This window comes from Cololabis saira, chromosome 15 (assembly GCF_033807715.1).
Source record: "Cololabis saira isolate AMF1-May2022 chromosome 15, fColSai1.1, whole genome shotgun sequence".
In the NCBI taxonomy this organism is placed as follows: Eukaryota; Metazoa; Chordata; class Actinopteri; order Beloniformes; family Belonidae; genus Cololabis; species Cololabis saira.
In genome coordinates, this window is record NC_084601.1 from 14,120,207 (window position 1) to 14,140,411 (window position 20,205).

The 20,205-nt window shown below is 40.7% G+C and overlaps 2 protein-coding genes and 1 non-coding gene across 4 annotated transcripts in view; 2 read left to right on the plus strand and 1 right to left on the minus strand.

The window, feature by feature from the left end:
- Window positions 1-345: 345 nt before the first annotated feature.
- trnal-aag (transfer RNA leucine (anticodon AAG)) lies at window positions 346-427 on the minus strand. The gene has a single exon. It is a non-coding gene; the product is annotated as a tRNA-Leu (tRNA).
- A 588-nt stretch (window positions 428-1,015) lies between these two features.
- On the plus strand, window positions 1,016-14,977 carry hepacam2 (HEPACAM family member 2). Its single transcript, XM_061742671.1, has 9 exons — window positions 1,016-1,200; window positions 6,206-6,568; window positions 6,660-6,947; window positions 10,393-10,692; window positions 12,314-12,439; window positions 12,575-12,596; window positions 12,691-12,725; window positions 13,055-13,128; window positions 13,213-14,977. Exons 1-9 carry the CDS (start codon window positions 1,143-1,145, stop codon window positions 13,321-13,323), a joined length of 1,377 nt encoding a protein of 458 aa, XP_061598655.1. The 5' UTR covers window positions 1,016-1,142; the 3' UTR covers window positions 13,324-14,977.
- Window positions 14,978-19,941: 4,964 nt separating this feature from the next.
- vps50 (VPS50 EARP/GARPII complex subunit) overlaps window positions 19,942-20,205 on the plus strand; it is a 95,610-nt gene continuing 95,346 nt past the window's right edge. For both annotated transcript variants that reach the window (XM_061742672.1, XM_061742673.1), the window contains exon 1: window positions 19,942-20,075. In XM_061742672.1, the coding sequence (XP_061598656.1) occupies window positions 20,043-20,075 (33 nt within the window). In that variant the 5' untranslated portion in view covers window positions 19,942-20,042. The remainder of the gene's footprint in view (window positions 20,076-20,205) is intronic.

Consider the following 20,205-nt stretch of genomic DNA (forward strand, 5'->3'; position numbering starts at 1 on the left):
ATACAGTGCATTTTTAATAACCAAGTAAAAAAAAACCTTTATTTAAAAAGTTCTGTTAAATATTCTGATTTATGTTTGATACTAACCCATATTTCTTTCTTCAGAATTAATTTTGAAATTATTTGTTGCTTTTAACCCATCTCTAGTTGCTAGTCCAGCTGTTTGGAATAAGGGCCTTGCTCAGGGGCCCAAGGTGGTTCACCTTGGTTGCAATTTGTCCAACTATGTCCTCCAGAACTCTGTAATCATCAAGATTTGAACCTTGTTCAGATGTGATTTATCAATGGCCACACTAATCTTCTTTGAAAACTATTGGCGGCCATACTAAGCCTCTTTGAAAACTATTGGCAGCGGTGGGATTCGAACCCACGCCCCCGAAGAGACTGGAGCCTTAATCCAGCGCCTTAGACCGCTCGGCCACGCTACCTTGCAAACATATTCACAGCGTAAAATTTCAACACGTCTTGTGACATCAGCATTATCAACAGACTGTCTTTTATTATTTGATAAAGATATCCCTGTAGGTTTGAATCCGTGTGAAAATTGTGTCCTTTTCTATCATTTCATACGGCCATCTAGAGTCCTCAGTCAGTCTCACAGCAGTATCGGCCTTCTTGTTTCTAGACTTACGGCCTTATTCTAGGCTGAATAGCTGATTAGTGATGGTTGTGTCCGGTTACAGCTGTGTAACGTTAAAAAAGAAAAGAAGCTGCATGATGTTAACAGATGAACATTTTGCTCACAGCCAGGAGCAGCAGACAGCTGGCGAGTTATGATGTACAGAAACTGCTCCACCATCCTTTCTCACATTCGTGTCTCAGTTTCTCATTGACGAGATCCTCACCCTGAGGACATCTGTGTGTGTGTGTGTGTGTGTGTGTGTGTGTGTGTAAGGAACTCTTCCTCCTCGTGTCACATGGGAGGGGCCTATAGCTGCCTGCAGTGAACCTACTGTAGCTCTTCTTATTTCCCTGGCAAATGCTGTGACCACAACCAGTCCACCCCCTTCTTCCTCCTCTCCTCCTCCTCTCCTCCTCCTCCTCTTCCACCAACTCTCTGTTCCTCTTCACTCCTCCGTCCTACATTTCTCACTTCCTGCCCTCCTGTCAGAGGTCCCTCACATCCCCAGAGGATAAGATGCCATGGAGGCCACCAGAAGGACGGTGCTGTGCGTCTGCTCTGTTCTGTTGGCCCTAACAGGTGAGCGGCTCGGGTTGTGCCGGGATGTTTTGCTCGAGTGTTCAGTGTTGTGTTGTTGTTACCAAGCCTCCTGTGTTCACTGGCCTCATGGGGTGTTTTATTTTGTTTTGTTCATTTGGTTTGCAGTGATCCAACGTTCATGTGAACACTGGTGTTTAATGAATTTTTAAAGTAAGATACAAAGTTTAAGGAGAAAAAAAAAGAAAAAAACATGGATCTCCGTTGGCACAGTTTGTCAGTTTAAGAATATCTATTGTATGTATCTGTTTTGAAGAATGTGAAATTTGACATTTGAACATTGTAAACTTTTGTTATAAAAAGAAGGATGGCGTTCTCTCCATCAGGTGTTTGCAGTCGATGTTTGACTCCTGAGTTTTCCTTGTGGAGCGGATCCTTTTGCATGTCCTTTACATAGTCATCACAGTGTGACTTCACAGAATCAGCTCTTGCTATTGTTGGCTGTGAGTTAATACGAAAAAGATAAAGTCAGTGGAAAGGAGAAGTGATCCGGGCCGCAGGTCTTTGACTCAAAGGTGACAGACAGAAACTGAGGAAACATTTTTAAAAACTTCCCGTATGGACTCAGCTCTTCCCTGCTTTGATGTTTGTAGCATCAACCCTTCCTGAGGAGCTCTGTTTGCCCTATCTGGAGGATGGTGGCGCTTGGATACACACCTGATGGCTTTATTTAGTATCTAAACAGCTTAGATATATGTGAGGGTGATAAGGAGCAGGTGCTGATGGGTCCCCAATTGTAGCTGGTTGGACGTGTCTGCGTGTGTGTCTGCTAAACAAAGATATCCTCTCACCTCAAAACCCATCGCCGTTGCCATCTCCTCTCTATCGCCACAACAATATCCGTGCTGTTTGGGGCCAACAGTGAAGGAGCGGGCAGGGCACACTTCTGCTCGTTCTGCCTTCTTCACCAGCTCGCACACAGAAAACCGGCCTGCGGGCTTCAGAGCGTGTCGCAGTGGCGTTGGCGCTGGCGCTGCACGTATTATTTAGGACACAACAGCAGACACACAGTGGCTGTATTGTGAAGCACGAGCCGGACGAGGGTCATCACGGACCTGGCCGACACCGGCTGGAGGTCAGGAGGAGGCGGGCAGAGGAGAAGATGGCAAAGACAAAAAAATACATAAATAAAACATAACAAAACAAAAAAAGAACCAAGACATCATCAGTGATATGTTTAGATTAGATTAGATTTATTTATTTATTGTACCCTTGGGTAAATTTGGTACATACAATCCAAAACCATACACTCAACAACACAGGACAAGATAAATTGATAAATTGACGACAGTGCTTTGGCTAAAAGAACAAAAAGGACGGCCCCAAGATAAGATAAGGTAAAACATCAGTAGATAAAAACACTAAAACATTCAAAAACAAAGCCAAAGGATAAAAAATGTGCCTTTTCATTAAAACAAGATAAAGGAAACAATACAAAACATAAATACAAAGTTATGTTGCAGTTCCCTCACTTATTGTTGGCACTGATGGGTGCTGGTACAAAGCTGTTTTTGTAATGTTTAGTTTTACAAGCAGGTACCATGAACCTCCGACCTGATGGAGCAGCTGAAACTCACCTTTAAGAGGGTGGGAGTTGTCTTTTAAAATAGAGCCAGCTATCCTCTGTAACTGATTAGTATACAGGGATTCTGGATGAAGCTGAGACTCTCCAATCAGCTTGATCGACCATTTCACGATTTGGTTTAAACAATTTTTGTTTTTAAAGGACACATTTCCAAACCATGAAGCAAGAGAGAAAGATTTCCTTGTCTTTCTTTGTCTTCCATGTCTTCATGCTTCCTGTGTGACATGTGAAGGAAGATATTAAAAATATTAACTTGCATTTCTAAGACTTAAAAAAAATCAAAAGGCAATATGAAGCTCTCAGGAAGGAGAGCCGAGGGAAGACGTGAGGGGAAAAGTGAGAAAGGGGGCAAATGTTGTGCTTTTACCTGAAAAACAGCAGGAAATGAATGAGCAACACTGGAAAATAACATGCTCGATATCTTGGAGAGAACACGGGTGTGGAAACAGAAAGGGGTGATTCGGTAACACCGATGTAGATAAAAACATGACAGTTGGCACTGGAGACATCACATCATTTCCATATCTGCTGGGACTGCCAGTTAACGGTCCCCACTGGCGGAGATAAGAAGATGCACAGAAGATATTAAATTCAAACGTTTTATTTTTACTTTCGTTTTTACTTGAAAGTGAGCCTGTTTAGGATGATGCTATTTGAAAGCAAAAAAGCTATTACTGGTGAAAAAAAGCTTATAAGATGGAATATTGGATGGAAATAATATACACATTATACACGATTGTGAGAGGAAAAAATCACAGTTTCAAGAAAAAAACAGACTTTAGATGCCACGTATATGTATGTATATGTCAAATATGTATTTGTGTGTAGTTTAATGGTTTGATATAAAGGTATAACATGTATTTTTATTTTATTTTCCTTCGACCTTTCCCAAAAATAATGAAAATGTAAAGATGTGTTGCTTTCAAGTGGAACTTAAGGAAGGAAAAGTCATTAGTTTAGTGCTAAAACAGAGAAAAAGATTTGCAAATCACAAAAAAAAGAAGAAACGGGATGTTGAAACAGAAAATTGTGCACCCATCCTCGTTTTCATCCTCTTCAGTCATGAGGGGATCAGGGTCTATCCAAGCTAAGAGAGGCCTAAATTTCAGACTTAGACTGTGAAACTGATATCAGATATAGCTCTGGGAAAGCTGCACCACGTGAGAACATGAATACGGATACAGACACGAAAAAATAGGAAGTAAAAGATTCAAATATTCCCTGAGAATAGAGAAGAATGGCATGTCTTCATGCTTCCTGCGTGACACAAGTTATTGTTACCGAGACAACCCCTCTGTGTTGTTTCACAGTTGTCTGTTTCAGGTCTGTAGTGAGTTAATAAACCACCTTGGCGACCAGCATAAGGCACAGACAAGCGCACTGGATCAACAGTTGTACTTACTTGAGACAAGTGGAGTATTTATCCAGCTACGAGTCAGGATCAGACAGGCCTCATCCTTGTCTGACAACAATGACACCATGCAGTGAGTTGAGTCAATATTAACTCGACACACTTTCAGGACTTGGACAGTTTGAGAGCAGGATGCAGATGAAATGATGGGGTTTGGTTTGATATTTCAACCTCCACCGAGTCTGGTTAACGACTTTTCCAAAGTCGACACACTAATTCATCACACAGTGAACACATACTTGCTCAGTTTCAGCGTGCAATAAAGTTTGAGTTCATAATCGCTGAAATGACGGCACTAAAACATCGAAAATAAATCTTCTCAGCTCGTTTCTATAGTTTGAACCTTTATTTAAGAGACACAGGTATGTTGAGACTGATTTATAGCATCATCACCGACCAATCAGAAAGTTTAATAGCATACTTATCAATCCAAAATATAAAATTATTTTCTCAGTTTAACATCTACACTGTATAGCTATAGCCAGAACATCTGGGAAAATCTCAGTGAAAGGAATTTTTGTGGACCACATAAGGTGATGTAATATTAGCAACAAATTTATACGATTTATACCAGCTAGTGGCCAAAATGTCTTGCTACTTCACCATTAGCTCTGTATTAATTTCTGAGGATAGCTTCTAAGATAAAGACCTAATGGGGCATAGTAATTCATATTCTAAAAAGAACCTGCTGGGAGTCGCTGTAGATTGTTTTGAAGGTCCGAGAATAGGGTTGCCACCTTTCAGAAATAGAAATAAGGGACGGCCCAATTTCAGCAGTGCAGGCGCCAGAAAAAGGGACATCCCCAAAACTTCTAAACTTCATAGACATGTATTTATTTTATATGAAAAAACAAAATGCTTGGATTTAAAGTTTAAAGTGCTTTAATAGCATTGAACTTGCATGACTGTACAGACAGACAACCATACTAGCAACTAAAATATCCTCCTATGCTATGTATGTCCAAATCAGCCCAGATGTATAATATAGCTACAGGTGAAGAATATGGTGTAAAAGTTAATTAATTTCAATAATTCAACTTAAAAACTTAAACTAATATATTGCATAGTCTCATTACATGCAAAGCAAGATATGTTAAACCTTTATTTGTTATAATTTTTATGATTGAATTGTTTATTGATTTCATAATATAGAGATTTTTTATTTGGGGTTTTCATAAACTGTGAGCCATAATCACCAAAATTATAACAAATAAAGGCTTGAAATATCTCACTTTGAATGTAATGGGAAATAATATACCGGTATGTATTTCACCTTTAGTTGAATTTACTACGAATTAAGTTTTGCAATATATTTAAATTTTCCGACCTTCACCTGTATATTATGACATCAATAAATAAGAGCATAATATATGTCCGTATTGGTTCAATACGGAACGCGACTTTTAATTCCCAATTACGTAACAATTCCGTATTTCAAGGGACCAAGCTTCGCTAAGCAGCAGGTAGCTCGAGTCCCTCTGCAAACATTAGCCTTAGCATTGTATGTTGTTTCAGTTGCGAAATTTGATTAAGGATGTTTGGACAGGTTTGATAAGAAGAATGAACGTAAAGTCAAATGAATTGACATCATAGGTTAATGTAACGTAACTGTGATGGAGATAAGGTGGAGATGTTCTCACAGGGCGTTTGTTCAGTTCTTCTTATATAGTCTACGGGTCTGACAACAATCTTTGGTTTTGGGCAAAGCACATCCTCCTGGTGTACCAAACGGCTTGTTCCATGCAAACGTTAGGAACTGTTCCCTCTGTGGTTGGCTATTTATGGATGCATACAATGTTTTTGTGTATGTTGAGCTTGTAGGTTTAACCAGCCACTGACCAGTCACCATGCAGCAGAGTCACAGCTGGGAAGAGAAAAGCAGTTCCATGATTCATCATGGACCACAGTTCATGTGAAGAGATGAAAGTCATCCTCCCGTCTGAAAGCAACTGATGCTTCTCCGCTTTCTTCTTGTGCTGTCTTCACAACAGGAGAGGTCAGATGCGAATTCATCCACATCCCGTCGCTGATTCATCACGGCATTGAGGGCAAGTCGCTGCTTCTCTCAGTGGAAACCCACTTTTCCCTGGATGACGCAGAGATCCAGGGAACCTGGTCTCACACCAGGCTGAGCGGCACCAGGACCATGCTGGTCACATTTACCAAAGAAAACGCAATCATTAACATGATGCACCATAACCACCTGTTCTTCAAACAACCCAACACTTCTTTACTGATCCGGCAGTTAAACCAAGACGATGAAGGGGATTATCATTTGAGCCTCAATTTAAAGTTTTATAATAAAACAGGGAAGGTTTTCAAGGAGGAGAAAACTATTCATCTAACAGTGGATGGTGAGTTACACATTCAAACATCTGTTGGTTTATGACAACATGTTTCTTGGACATAGATCGAGATATAACCCTTTTTTATTCATCCCCCTAGTTCCTGTCTCAACTCCAGCCATTGAGAAGAGTCCATCCTACGCAGTCATAGAAGACAAAGCAAATGTAACTTGGACTTGTTCTGTTGAAAAAGGGACGAGAGTTACGTTCCAGTGGTTTCGGGACAATGTCCCACTAGTTCCCAGTAAGAGACACCACTTTACCCGAGACAACGCTACACTGCTGCTGAGCCCTGTGAGGAAAGAGGACAAGGGAACTTATCATTGTGTGGTCAGCAACCCAGTGAGCCCCGTGCGCCACAGCAGGCCTGTGGAGCTAAACGTCTACTGTGAGTCGCTGCCTCTTTTACTCCTTCTCACCTGAAAATGGATGTGTTGTACCCTCCAACCTTTGGAGAGAAATTAACTGACACATCTGATAAATATCTATAAAAGTCTGCTTTCATGCTTTTTCAGTTTAGTAACTGCTGTGAATGCCAGCAGCTAAAAGTTCCTACATGACGCGATCATGACGTCATACCTCATCTACACATGGGGATCACATGGCAGTAGATGGGATCAGATTGGTGGTGAGAGGGCGAAATCATGTGTGCAGAACTAAGAACCCTCATGATTCAAGGGTTTGTCTAGGTAACAATAACTTGTGTCATGCAGGAAACATCTGCTTTAGATTAATCTCTCCATATGACATCGTTCCAGAAGTCTTACAGTTTGTTTGGATGCAGTTTTTAAAAAAAAAGTTATTGTTAACTCCTTTACATTCATGGATTTTGTTAACACAAACTTGAATGCGCTGGCCTAGCAAGTTCTTTAAAACTGCTGATGATCTGCAGCAGCTGGCTGCAACTTAGGGCCCGATTTACTAAGATCCTAAATAAAGAGTACTAAATTGCGTGTGCACTGAAAAAGTTTGCGCGTGCTGTTGTTGCGTGGTTTGCGGGTGATCAACTAAGATTGCGTGCGCAATTGATAACAGGTGCAAACAGCAGTATTTAAATGAGGTGTTGCGTGTCTTACGGTTTCCAAGCGCAAACTCTGCGCCACGGAGAGTCTGGATGGAATGCACAGTCACAAGTCACAAGCGCAAAATGAAATTTGACGAGTTGGAGTTAGAGATATTAGTGGAAGAGGCAAATAAACACATTCATGAACTACAGCAAAGAAATTTAAACATTACCAAAAGAAACGCAATATCGGAGAAAACCTGCGATAGAATAAATGCAGTTGGTAACACAAAAAACGGAAAAACGTCTGGTTTTTCACATTTCAATTTTAGGCACAGATCAAAAATACGAAATAGAAAAACGGGCCACAGGACTGAATTTGATTTTAATATTGAATTGGTCGGGTTTACGTGACCCCGCGGTGCTCGGCATGATCTGAGGAGAAAAAGACAATCAGACACAGAGCTGGAGAGCGCTTTGATTCATCTATTTATGAGTTAAGTTTTTATTCAGATGTCCACAGTATATTGCAAATATTATATATTATATAGCAAACACTGACAGTAAATGTGTGACAGACGGGACCATCATATGGCAAGAAGAGAAGAGAAGTGTTCAGAACAGCGCACAGAGCGCACAGAGCGCACACTAAAGGCTGATTTATGGTTCCGCGTCACACCAACGCAGAACCGACGGCGTAGGCTACGCGGCGACGCACACCGCACCGCGACCCTACGCCGTCGATTTAACGCAGAACCATAATTCAGGCTAAGCTGCAGTCTCTGCGCTGATCCTGACACAGCGGGTTGGAGCGGATTTGGTCATGATGTTTAACCTGTGTTTTGTGATTAATAAGCACGGGTTTTAATTAAATGTAATTTATGAAGGATGATTTCACGTTCAATAAGATAAGTAATCAATAAAATACAAAGTTTTGGCACAAAGGCTTGGCCTGCTTGTGGGCGAGTGGAGGGGGGCACAATAAGAGAAGGTGGCAAGATAGAAGGCGAAGAACTAAAGAAAAAGTGGCCTTTAATAAAACTTGTGCAACCATTTTTAAAATAGCATGCAGCAGAATAAAGACTATCTCTCTGCGTATTCTTTGATTTTGGATGTCGCCTCCTTGCCACAATAACAGCAGCAGCAGATTAGCACCTTCCCTTCAAACGTATTAAATACAGACGCAATCACAATACGCGCAATTACTTTCAGGCTTGGTAAATCTCATTGCGCGTGGTAAATGGAGCAATTTGCATTTTCCCCTCCCAGTATTTAGGATTTCTGCCGGGTACGCCCCATATTGATTATTCATCAGGGCAAAAGTACTAAATGGATTGCGTGTGCAATTTTGCGCATTTCAGAGACGCAGTCGTCTTTGCACACCGTTAGTAGATCAGCTCGCACATTGGTTTGCGGGTGCTGTCAAGTTTGCACAGGTTTTTACGCACGCAAACCTTTAGTAAATCAGGCCCTTAGTCTCTTAAATCCTATAAGGGGAACTTAGTATTGCCCATATGTTTTTTTTACTTGTTAAACTTTTGGCTTCATTTTTGTTTCATAAATAATGCCACAGTGAAAACAAAAACCCTATATAGCGTTGTTTGGCAGAGGTTGTACTTGTTTAACATCTACAATTAGATGAGTTTTATTACGTTTTACACAAGAAAAGTAGTGCAGAAGCTGTTCATAAAACGAATTATTTTAGTTTTGCTATGGCTGTTGATCTATCCTGTTACTGTACTTGTTCCTTTAACTTCTTCCAAGAATACTGAGTTGTAGTGACAACAAACAACACGATACGTGTACTTTTGAGTTTCTGTTTTGCACCCCCCCGGAAGTATTTGTTGAAATGTAAATGTCTATAAAAGTGAGATCATCTTGGCTGCTGTTAGCTGAAAACACGTGGCAGCCGGGGGAAAGTATTTGCATACGAGCAGACTTACCTCAGAAGGCTTCTCTGTTCTGCTGCACCTCACACGGATACACTGAGATTTTGTGAGCTTAAGGTTGAACAGACAGCCTTATCTGTAAATTGATTTGAATCAGTTCTCATTCCCACTGAACAAATTATCCTAAGTTGATGTGCAGCAGAGAACGTTTCACAGGATATTTCCAAAAGTTTCTGAACATCTTAAGGTCCAGATTTTTGAGTTATAAAGTCATTATTTACGTTTCCACAGACAGAGAATGTGTCATAAAGATTCATATTTGCAATTTTGATATGTCTCATGACATTATTTCTAACTCTCAAACATGCATGTTTAATTTAAAATCTTTAATAGTCTTGATGGACACTTACGGTTAAACTGAAAAGTATGTGGATGTCATGATGGGCAGGTGGTGATATCCTTTTTAGGGTGTCACATGACAAAATATTGATAAAATATTAACAAAATTAGCGTTGCATGCATTATGTTTTTGTAGCAGTGCCACTGGTGGTTTTTAGTGTGTTTGCATCACTTAATACTGTTTGAAAAATGTATCTTTAATGACTTGTAAGTTTTTAACCCTGGGTGTTGTAATGCTGCACACATCCAGGGAAACCTGTTCCTCCTTTGCAGGTAAATACTGGCCTATATAACATCGGCAACTTTGGTGTATTGTTCACATTCAGTCAGTCAAACCTTCAGAAACTAAAACAAAGTTGACTTTTCCATATTCATTCCACGTGGCTTGATCCAGGCACACGGCAATGACGGATAGAATCACGCAATGATTTCCATATGCAGTCGAGTGCATTTCACATCACGTAACCAGCGAAGCAGGATAATTGTCGTAGTAATGAAAATGGATTCAGTAAGGGTTGTGTTTGGTCCCTGCCCGCACACAGATGGCCCCTACAACCTGGAGGTGAACTCGGGCCAGAGCCTTCGGACAGGGGAGGTGTTCACCATCAACCCTGGAGAGCTCGTCTTCTTTGAATGCCAGGCCGACTCCAACCCGCCAAACAGCTACGTCTGGATCTCCAAGAGCCGCAACGCAACCCAGGTCATCACCGAGGGGCCGCGGCTGGAGGTGCAGTACTTCAAACTGGCCCAGGCCGAGGAGTACCTGTGCCGAGCCTTCAACAACGTGACGCAGAAACAGGACGAGGCCCAGTTTACGCTGGTGGTGGCCAGCTATGGAACAGGTGGGTCGAGGGCGGACGGTGGCGAGAGGGAGCGGAGAGTGGGTAGGTTTCGGGAATCCTCAGAGATAATCATTCTGTAAACAGTGTGCGATGCCAAAAGCAGACGTGTTTGGGGAGCTTGGGGAGACGATACCTGCCAATGACAGACGCCAGCTGCCCCCGGGAACTGGTGGGTTGATAAAAGACTGGAGTGCTCTACACAACAGTTAATATCTGAAAGTAGTTTGTGCATAGAATATGAAATATAGATAGTAATTATGAAGCTAGGGGATATTATCTCTGTTGCCAGGTTACGGCGTCTGCCATCTGTACTGGAGTTCAGTGGCTGGGAAAGCAAACATCACACGACAGCTGTTGTATTTGTTGACAAAGTTTTATAGCATGTTGAGTTTCTGTGTGCTGAATGTGACGTTGGTATGTTGTCCTGGCGACACTGACACACATTGATGATCATTTATGATACTAGCTATGATTTAGGATCCTGTTAAATTAGTCAACAGGCACCAAAATCAATTAAAGACTCAGACAAAGCATCTGACAATGATTATAGTCTGAATCACAACTTTGCTTCTGTAGTTTCACCGCAAAGGCTTAGAACGCTTGTTTTTTGTTTTTTTTTGGCTTTTCTTCTCCGTTTGTTTTGATGTGGTTCCAATGTGGTATGATATCAGTACAGTTGGTAAACACTTGGTTTGAGGAAGCAGACGGCATCCATGAAAGCTGTGCTTCATACTGCACCAAGTGGATTTAACTAGGCAAATAAGTGAGATCCTCCCTTTGGGAACAACACTGCAATGACTTGTTTCGGCTGTCAACAGGTTAGTTACCTTTAACTGACGTGGCGAGTCATTACTAGTTTCTTAAGCAACCGTATCAAGAGTCGTTCTGTGTTTGGGTCTGGGTTCTGTGGGGGTCAAAGTCTGCCCCAAACAAGCCAAACAGTCAACCCCTGAAATTGGGTTAAAAACTATGCAATGTATTTATAAAGCCTGGATGGAAAGTAATGAACCATTTTCTTGGGGTAAGAAAAGGGATCAGAAAAATGCTTGATGTCTAATAAAAGCTTTTTCCACGAGGAGGAAAGAAAGAACTGAAGGTGCTGGGAGTGAACAGCTGAGTAGCTATATGAAGACCATTTAAAAATCACTTCTGCAAAGAGGCTTCATTTCTGCAGAAAGCATAAAGATTGAGCTCTTGAATTCCCATCATGGCCAGTGTCTAAACCTGTGACGGCAGTATTGTGATGTGGGGTCACCTCCGTTGGTCTCTTAACTGAAATAAATGTTTGCCTTTTTCATTAGCCTTTTGAACCCAGGTTGAACCACCGCAATCTTATCTTTGGACAGGCAGAATATTTAGCTAATCTAAACAAGACTTGCCAGAAAAAGAAAAGAGAAATAAGTGTTTGTATTTGTAATATTTTCATGCCTAACCATGCCAGAACGGCTAACAACATTTAGTCATTATCCCATCGATGCACTGGATTTTTCTGATTTCTTTCAAAAGATTAAAAGACGAAAGTCATTCAAAACTTTCCTCTGCTGTAATCGACAGGGCCACACTGCCTGCTTATCAACAAATGTGTGTCAACATGATTCATAAAACTGTTGTTTATTAACAGGCAAGGAGATGCACACCCAGAAGAGCTACCCCGTGTCTCCGCTGGCAGCCATTACTATCTGCTCTTTGTTTATCATCGGCTCTATGCTGCTGTTCTTCCTCAGGAGAACCTGTCACCCCAAGAGAGGTTAGACACCGTCCTCTTCTCTACGGTTCGGTTAGAGTATTTGTAATCCTTAGGAGTTCAGGCTTAACAGGAAGTCCTGCATTTGGTCAGTTGTACACTTCTAACTGTTTTTTTTTGTCATCCTTACATAAACAGTGCTTATGAATATTTACAACAGGTATGTGGCTTGAACATTAAAATAACACTTTTCAATGTCCTTTTAAAGCAAATATATGTGTTAATTAATGGCTTCCTTCCATTGTTCTTGGCAGACCATTTACAGAGCAGAAAAGGCCACATCGTTCCGGTAAGATACTATAATTTTAAGGTGTTTTTACCTGCCATCACCTTTAAACACTGCACTCGTTAAGGGAACCCATATGTATGTCCTCATATTTACACATAAACATGTCCTGCATCATGTTTTGTGAGGAGTTATTGTAGGAAACAATGGCACACCGGGCTTTGGCTTTAATGTTGAAGTAACTTTTGAAAAACAGGTTTAAGGTGGGAGGCGGAAGGGTAAACAAGGTCAAGATCATTTAAGTTCAGGGTTAATGCCATCAGAATAGCTGCATGAATGAGACACTACAGCCCCGAGTGTGAATTAAATGTTGATCTTATGTGCATCAACAGGTCACGAGGATGCAACAGAGGACTTTGGCATTTACGAGTTTGTCTCCATACCCGGAAAAATGGACTCCACACAGGTATTTAACAACTGCAGGTGCGGGATTTTCTTGATTTTTGAGAAATGTGTGCTTTTAATCTTCCCTTTATGTCATTTTTCACAGGCATCATGCAGATCTCTCGCCCGCTTCGAGTCGGTCCAAGATATGCACACCACCATCTACGATGTGATCAGACACGTTCCCGAAACTCCAAGTCACAGTTTGCTGAAGTGACCGCCAGCTGGGAAGACTGGAAGACTTCTGTGTAGCTTTATTCTCCCAGGTTTCCATTATAAAAGCCTAAAGCTATGGGTTTTTAGGCCTGATTGTTTTGTTTTTCTTTTGCACAAGGGATAATGGAGACAAAACATGATCATGCACTGTTATTGTTGAGAATCTGGTACAGATCTTTGTCTTTTACTTGATATTACTGTGACATATAAAGGTATACATGACTTGTTTTTTGTTTTAAATATGTTAACTTGTTAATTTTATTTTTTGCATTTGAGAGTGAAAATCCCATTGAAGTGACTATAGATTAATATCTGTAAACCCGAGTGTGCAGCAGAACTTTACGACCACAGGAAAAAATGTGTTTTGTGAGTGGATAGATTATATTTTGAAATGACGTTTTTCCAACCAAAGAATACATCAATCTGAGCTAACAAAATCTGTTCCATGCCATTAACAAACCTCTGCTCACGCACAGCCCTTTAAAGCAATCGCAGCTCAGCCTTGTTTGCTCGGATTGATAAAAACAAGAAAACCTTTTCAAATAATAATGTACGTGCATGCAAAATTCATTTTTGTGTGCTCCCACACTTTTGTCGCCCACTCTGGTTTTAAATGCAGATTACACCATTAATTAGCTGTTTTATTGAATCATGAAGCTCTTATAAAACACCAAATGCCTAAATCCCCACATCTGAATTACTTCTGAAACAGAGTCAATTGAGAATATCCGTTTTTTTAATTTCAGTAATGGATTTCCAATCGAACATTCCTCTGGTGAGAAACTATGTTTTCTGAGAAGTGTTATGAATTTCCTTGTAAGAAATGTATTCAGGTTTATTGTAAATATTGTACATGGATTATCTTGAAGAGTCTTTATATGTGATATTCTATTACCGGCTTTTGCTTTAATGTGCTAAATCCTTCATAAACTATAAAACTAACACTGGAGATCCTGACAGGAAAGAGAGGAACGCGTTTCGTCGATCCATTCTCTAAGCCTGACATAAACTCTCGTCCTTTCACTGATTAAGACTTAGGAAGATTATAGTGATTATTATAAAATTAATATTTTCTTTTTATATTGCAATTTTATTTCTTAGGACGTTATTAATGTTTTCTGTGATTTTTAATGCTCACAGCAATGATGCATACACAAGCATGTCTGACTACTTTACAGGGACTGAGGGATGATGGGAAAAGTTGTGTTGCTTTAACGCTTCTCTGTCATAAAGTAAGTCATACGTAGTATTGAGAGCAATAATGGAGTTGGGGTACGGGCACGTGAATGATCCTGTTACATACAGGACTTGTTCCAAGGTGCTCTGAAGTATTACTCTAAGTCATAAATCAATGATTAGCTTATAACTAAAATCTTTATCATGTTCAGCAATTGGTGGCATTGTGGTTTGCTTTATCTACAGACGTAAACAAATACAGACGAGAAAGCAGCTTAGATCAGACTTAAAAAATGGATAAGTAGACGTTTCTTTCCTGAATGGGCTTCAGTACTTGACCCTGTTTCCCAAAATGTAGCATTGTTTTCTTGCACTCAATAAAAATAATGAAAGACTTAAACAAAGGAAAATAATACATAATTCATAAATTATTTTATAATTTGCATATGCATGTCTGTTTTGTACTTCATTAAAGACATAACTGTTTACTATTCTTGGTCATTTGAATATTTTTTTGCACAATGCCATAAGCCTTCAAGGCTTGAAATGATCACTTGGTCTCATACACATCCTGAAAAAAAAAAGATAAAAATAGCTAAAACCTGCAAAGCCGTTAGTTGTTATATTGCTTTACTGTCCATCTTTATTTGATGTCGTGACTGTGATCTCTCTTACAAGCGAAAGAGTTGTGATAGTTGTCCCAAAGCTGCAGCAGAGCGATTGTTTCTGACGATATTAGGTGTTGTGGTAAGCTGTGAACCCGGCGTGGTATAGAGACTGGCAGCGACAGACGGATGGTTCAGCATGTGGCAGAGTGCCCTCCACCTGCTTCTGCTGACAACTTGTCACGAGTATATATTAATGTGTGCGTGAGTGTGTGTGCGTGCCTGCTTTTGTTTGTGTGTGCAAGTGCATGAAGAGAAAATGAATAGAGGACGGTGATGAGAGAGAGTAGAAAATAAAGGTACTTTGGGAACGCTGAGGCCTGAATTTAAATCCAGTATACAAAACATATTATATTCCTGAATTCAGTTTTCTTTAACGAATCTCCTAAATGCAGCATACGTTTACATTCAGCATCAATACATCAATCCCCAAATAATTGGAACAGATGTGATCAATTCACCAACTGCACTATATCAGAAGCAATTTGGTGTCACCATTTTTAACAATTCACTAAATAAAGAATTTAAGAAAAAAATCTAAATCTATATACACATTTGAGTATATAGTATATATATTTAAGTGTGGTTTATGATGATACTCCCTTCCATAACAAATAGTCTAGTGCCGTGATTCCCAACCCCCGGTCCCCGGACCGGTACCGGTCCGTAGAGCCGTTACTACCGGGCCGTGGAATGGCTTGTGTTCCGATCATAATTAGGGCTGCAATGATTCGCCGACGTTGTCGACAAAAAAGCGATAATCAAAATTGTCACCAGACGTTTTTTTCCCAATGGAGTGAGGCATCTCACTTCACTTCACCTCATACAATCTCTGCCGAGAGCAGCGCTGCACGACAGGGTCTCAGCAGCTTTTCTTTTTTTTGCGTGTCAGCGCAGTTGCGGGTAACAAAACTTGGCACTGGGGGTTCTAGGATTTTTCTGAAACAGGGGCCATTATGGGGCCAAATGTAACCTTCACGGGCCAACAGTATTAAGCCCCTTTCACATAGAGGGCGCAAAGCGGGACCGCCGCCGGCTTTCCCATTCATCGTGTATGTGCTGCCGCAGCGCAAGAGTGGACCGCTCTGCTGGCGAGCTTTGCGGCGCGGGAGAGGCCACCTGCCACGGGCGTTTCACCTGCCTGCGTCTGAATTGAACATTTTTTAATTTCATCGCGCTGTGAGGGCATCTCGGTGCGACCAATAGGAGAGAAGGTGGTTGTCATCCTGCTGAGGACCCACTCCAAAACAGGCTGTCAAACTGCTCCCTGTTCAATCTGAAGTAGACCTGGTCATCATGGAGCTGTAGCTCCAACGAGCCTGGATTCCCCCAAATCTTCTCAAGTCTTCTCATGAGGATTTCATGGACCCTCCTCGCTGCTGCTGCTCGTCTCCTCCTCAGAAGAACTAAAGCCAGCATCCCCCCTGAAATAAAAACGGTCCAAATCATCCCCCCCCCTGAAATAAAAACGGTCCAAATCATCCCCCCCTGAAATAAAAACGGTCAGAATCATCCCCCCCCTGAAATAAAAACGGTCCAAATCATCCCCCTGAAATAAAAACGGTCAGAATCATCCCCCCCCTGAAATAAAAACGGTCCAAATCATCCCCCCCTGAAATAAAAACGGTCAGAATCATCCCCCCCCTGAAATAAAAACGGTCCAAATCATCCCCCCCCCGAAATAAAAACGGTCCAAATCATCCCCCCTGAAATAAAAACGGTCCAAATCATCCCCCCTGAAATAAAAACGGTCCAAATCATCCCCCCTGAAATAAAAACGGTCCAAAATCATCCCCCCCTGAAATAAAAACGGTCCAAATCATCCCCCCCCTGAAATAAAAACGGTCCAAATCATCCCCCCCTGAAATAAAAACGGTCAGAATCACCCCCCCCCCTGAAATAAAAACGGTCCAAATCATCCCCCCTGAAATAAAAACGGTCCAAAATCATCCCCCCCTGAAATAAAAACGGTCAGAATCATCCCCCCCTGAAATAAAAACGGTCCAAATCACCCCCCCCCCCGAAATAAAAACGGTCCAAATCATCCCCCCCTGAAATAAAAACGGTCAGAATCATCCCCCCCCCTGAAATAAAAACGGTCCAAATCATCCCCCCCCCCGAAATAAAAACGGTCCAAATCATCCCCCCTGAAATAAAAACGGTCCAAATCATCCCCCCTGAAATAAAAACGGTCCAAATCACCCCCCCCTGAAATAAAAACGGTCAGAATCATCCCCCTGAAATAAAAACGGTCCAAATCATCCCCCCCTGAAATAAAAACGGTCAGAATCATCCCCCTGAAATAAAAAAAGTCCAAATCATCCCCCCTGTAAAACTGCCATCCCTCCTTTCCATCCCTTATGTCATTTCATCAATGAATGTGGTATTACTGCTATTTCAACATTTAGACTCATCACCAGAAAAATAACACCAGAAAAATAACTCATTTGACAATTTTCACCTGTTTCAAGTCAATTTTCACTTGAAATAAGTAGGAAAATCTGCCAGTGGAACAAGATTTATCTTCTCATTACAAGCAAAAAAATCTCAGATTTTTCTACTTATTTCAAGTGAAAATCTTTGAAAAAAAATTGTTGTTTTTTATTTACTTTTTGTATGAACAGCAGCAAAGTTGAATAAAATATCTATTTTTCATTGAAGTACCCATCTTTCTCGTGTTTATTATCATTTGCTACATAATTAAAGCAACCTCATACTAAATTTAAGAAAACAATTTTTGCATTTTTTTTGTCATATAATTTCATCCAAAACTTGTATAAATCGAAATATGTTTCTTTGAGTGGCAGCCCTGTCATGGCTTGGCGGACAATAAGTTCTGGTACCCGACCGGACTGAACAGCGCCACAGGTGCTGTATGCAGGTTAGGTTCAGTCTGCTGCAGAGATGAGCGGACCTCAGCAAACCTCCATGAGCCGTTTCTTTACTGGTTGTTCGAGTAAAAGAAATGGTGATGAACAAGTAGAAAATCCTACCAAAAAGAAAAGCAAAAGCTTTAATCGCAAGTACGACATTATGTATATAAAATACGGATTTGTTGCAACGGGCGATTTGGAGGCGCCAAACCCACTATGTATTTTATGTGGAGAAACGCTCGCCAACGAAGCAATGAAGCCATCCAAGCTTCAAAGACACTTAAATACAAAACATCCTTCTCTCAAAGACAAACCAGTGGATTTTTTCGAAAGGAAAAAACGTGAGTTACATTTGCAGAAGCAAGTTTTAAAGGCCACAACATCAGCTAACGTCGCTGATGATAGCCTGCATTTGAAAATGCATAGTTTTTTTCTAAAATGTTTATTAAAATTGACATAAATTGTCAACCGGTCCCTGAGCTTTTTGTTTATACTTCTGCTGGTCCTTGGCTCAAAAAAGGTTGGGAACCTCTGGTCTAGTGAATCTAGGTCTAATAATAGCTTTTGAAGTGACCGAATGGGTGTTATGTCTTGGAGGTGGTGGCATCTCCTGGTAGAGACCGCCATCTGTTCCGTCTCAGTGTATGTTTTAAGGGAGGCTCCACAGTGTGGACGGCTGCCTAACAAACAACAGTGTAGTAAAGTCACCTCAGGAGTGCAGCCTCACCTTCATTTGACTGGGAAATAGCTGGAGGCACCATTAAGCAGGAACTAGAGCTCGCTGTATCCGTGGGACGCTGCCTGCTTTTAACCAAATTCTGCTCCACATATCACCCAACAGGCCAGTTCTTCGAAACAGGCTGAATTGGTCTGGCTGCCACTGTTTTTGTAATTATGTGTAAATGTTTACAATGCAGGGTCTAATTACTTGGCAGAGATGGAGGTACATGGCACTGAACCGTGGATGGCAAACCAATGATAACACGAATCATGCTCATGGATGCTAGAGCTATGAGCAAGTGTGATTTGTTAAACAGTGGAATAATAATTACAGAACTCAGTTATATGATTTTAACCTGGGTGATGGACTGTGCTTATTTTGTGTATATGTACGTAAGAATACAGAATTCAGACACAGAGAAAGTTGTAGAAGTAATATTACTGGTATGTTATCTAAGTATCTGTTACACAATTAAATTCCACTTCAAGTGAAATTAAAAACCTATGATCAGGAGATTATATGCTTATGAAAAAAGAATTATAGTAATACAGTAGAATGAAAATATTGGAAATATTTTGCACAGGATGTAATATTACTGTTTAATTGTTTTAATTATTATTATTGTCATTTTTATATAAATAAATAGTGTATAATGCTAATGATGAAAATTGATGACAGGCTCTCTGACTTGGTACAGCAGGTGAAGCAGGGGATGAAGTAAAATCTGCTATCAAAATGAATATTCAGTCTGTTCTGTTCAAATAGCCTATCCCATTAACTTGTAACAGTTTGACAATGTCTCATAATAGTAATACAACTCGAAGGCTCAGAAATCAGGGAAACATTTATCCATGTATTTATTAATTATAGCTACATCCGTGTTTTGTAAAATCACAACTGCTGTGTAACATTGTACCCTAGTTCAATTCTCCTCTGTTATGTTATTTCACTACCATCCAGTGGTCTATGATAGCAGTACATGAATGCCACACAAATGTACAGAATATATATTATAATTATATATAATGTCCTCAATATTGTTTGACTTTAAAATATTACGTACTGGCAAATCAGTTTAGATATTTCCATTCAGTTTTATATTGAACTGACTGATGATGTCACGAACAGGCCGAGTAAAGACTTCATTTCCCAAGATGCATTAAAACAGTCACGTGACATTCAACTATGGCTTCCTTCTCGTAGTGATGGAGGTCCAGTGATAACAACAAGGAAAAACTGGAGTTTTTCGTCGTTCATTTACAACTCGTCATAAGTTGGGTTTACGATGCAGAAAATCAAGTCTCTCATGGCTCGTCAGGTGAGGAAAAAAGCTCTTCAGAAACGGAGCTGCCGACCGTTTGTCCCTGACAGAAGGTAGTTAGCATGACAGCTAGTGGAGCTAGTGGCTCATTTGACAGCTACGAGCTGTTCACCTGGATCCATACTGG

What these genes read in the sequence shown, in the direction of transcription:
- hepacam2 (XM_061742671.1), top strand. Translation starts at nt 1,143, where the DNA reads ATGGAGGCCACCAGAAGGACGGTGCTGTGCGTCTGCTCTGTTCTGTTG. An exon ending in GGTGGCCAGCTATGGAACAG is followed by an intron (nt 10,693 to 12,313) that starts GTGGGTCGAGGG and finishes GTTTATTAACAG; the next exon opens with GCAAGGAGATGCACACCCAG. An exon ending in CTTATGAATATTTACAACAG is followed by an intron (nt 12,597 to 12,690) that starts GTATGTGGCTTG and finishes TGTTCTTGGCAG; the next exon opens with ACCATTTACAGAGCAGAAAA.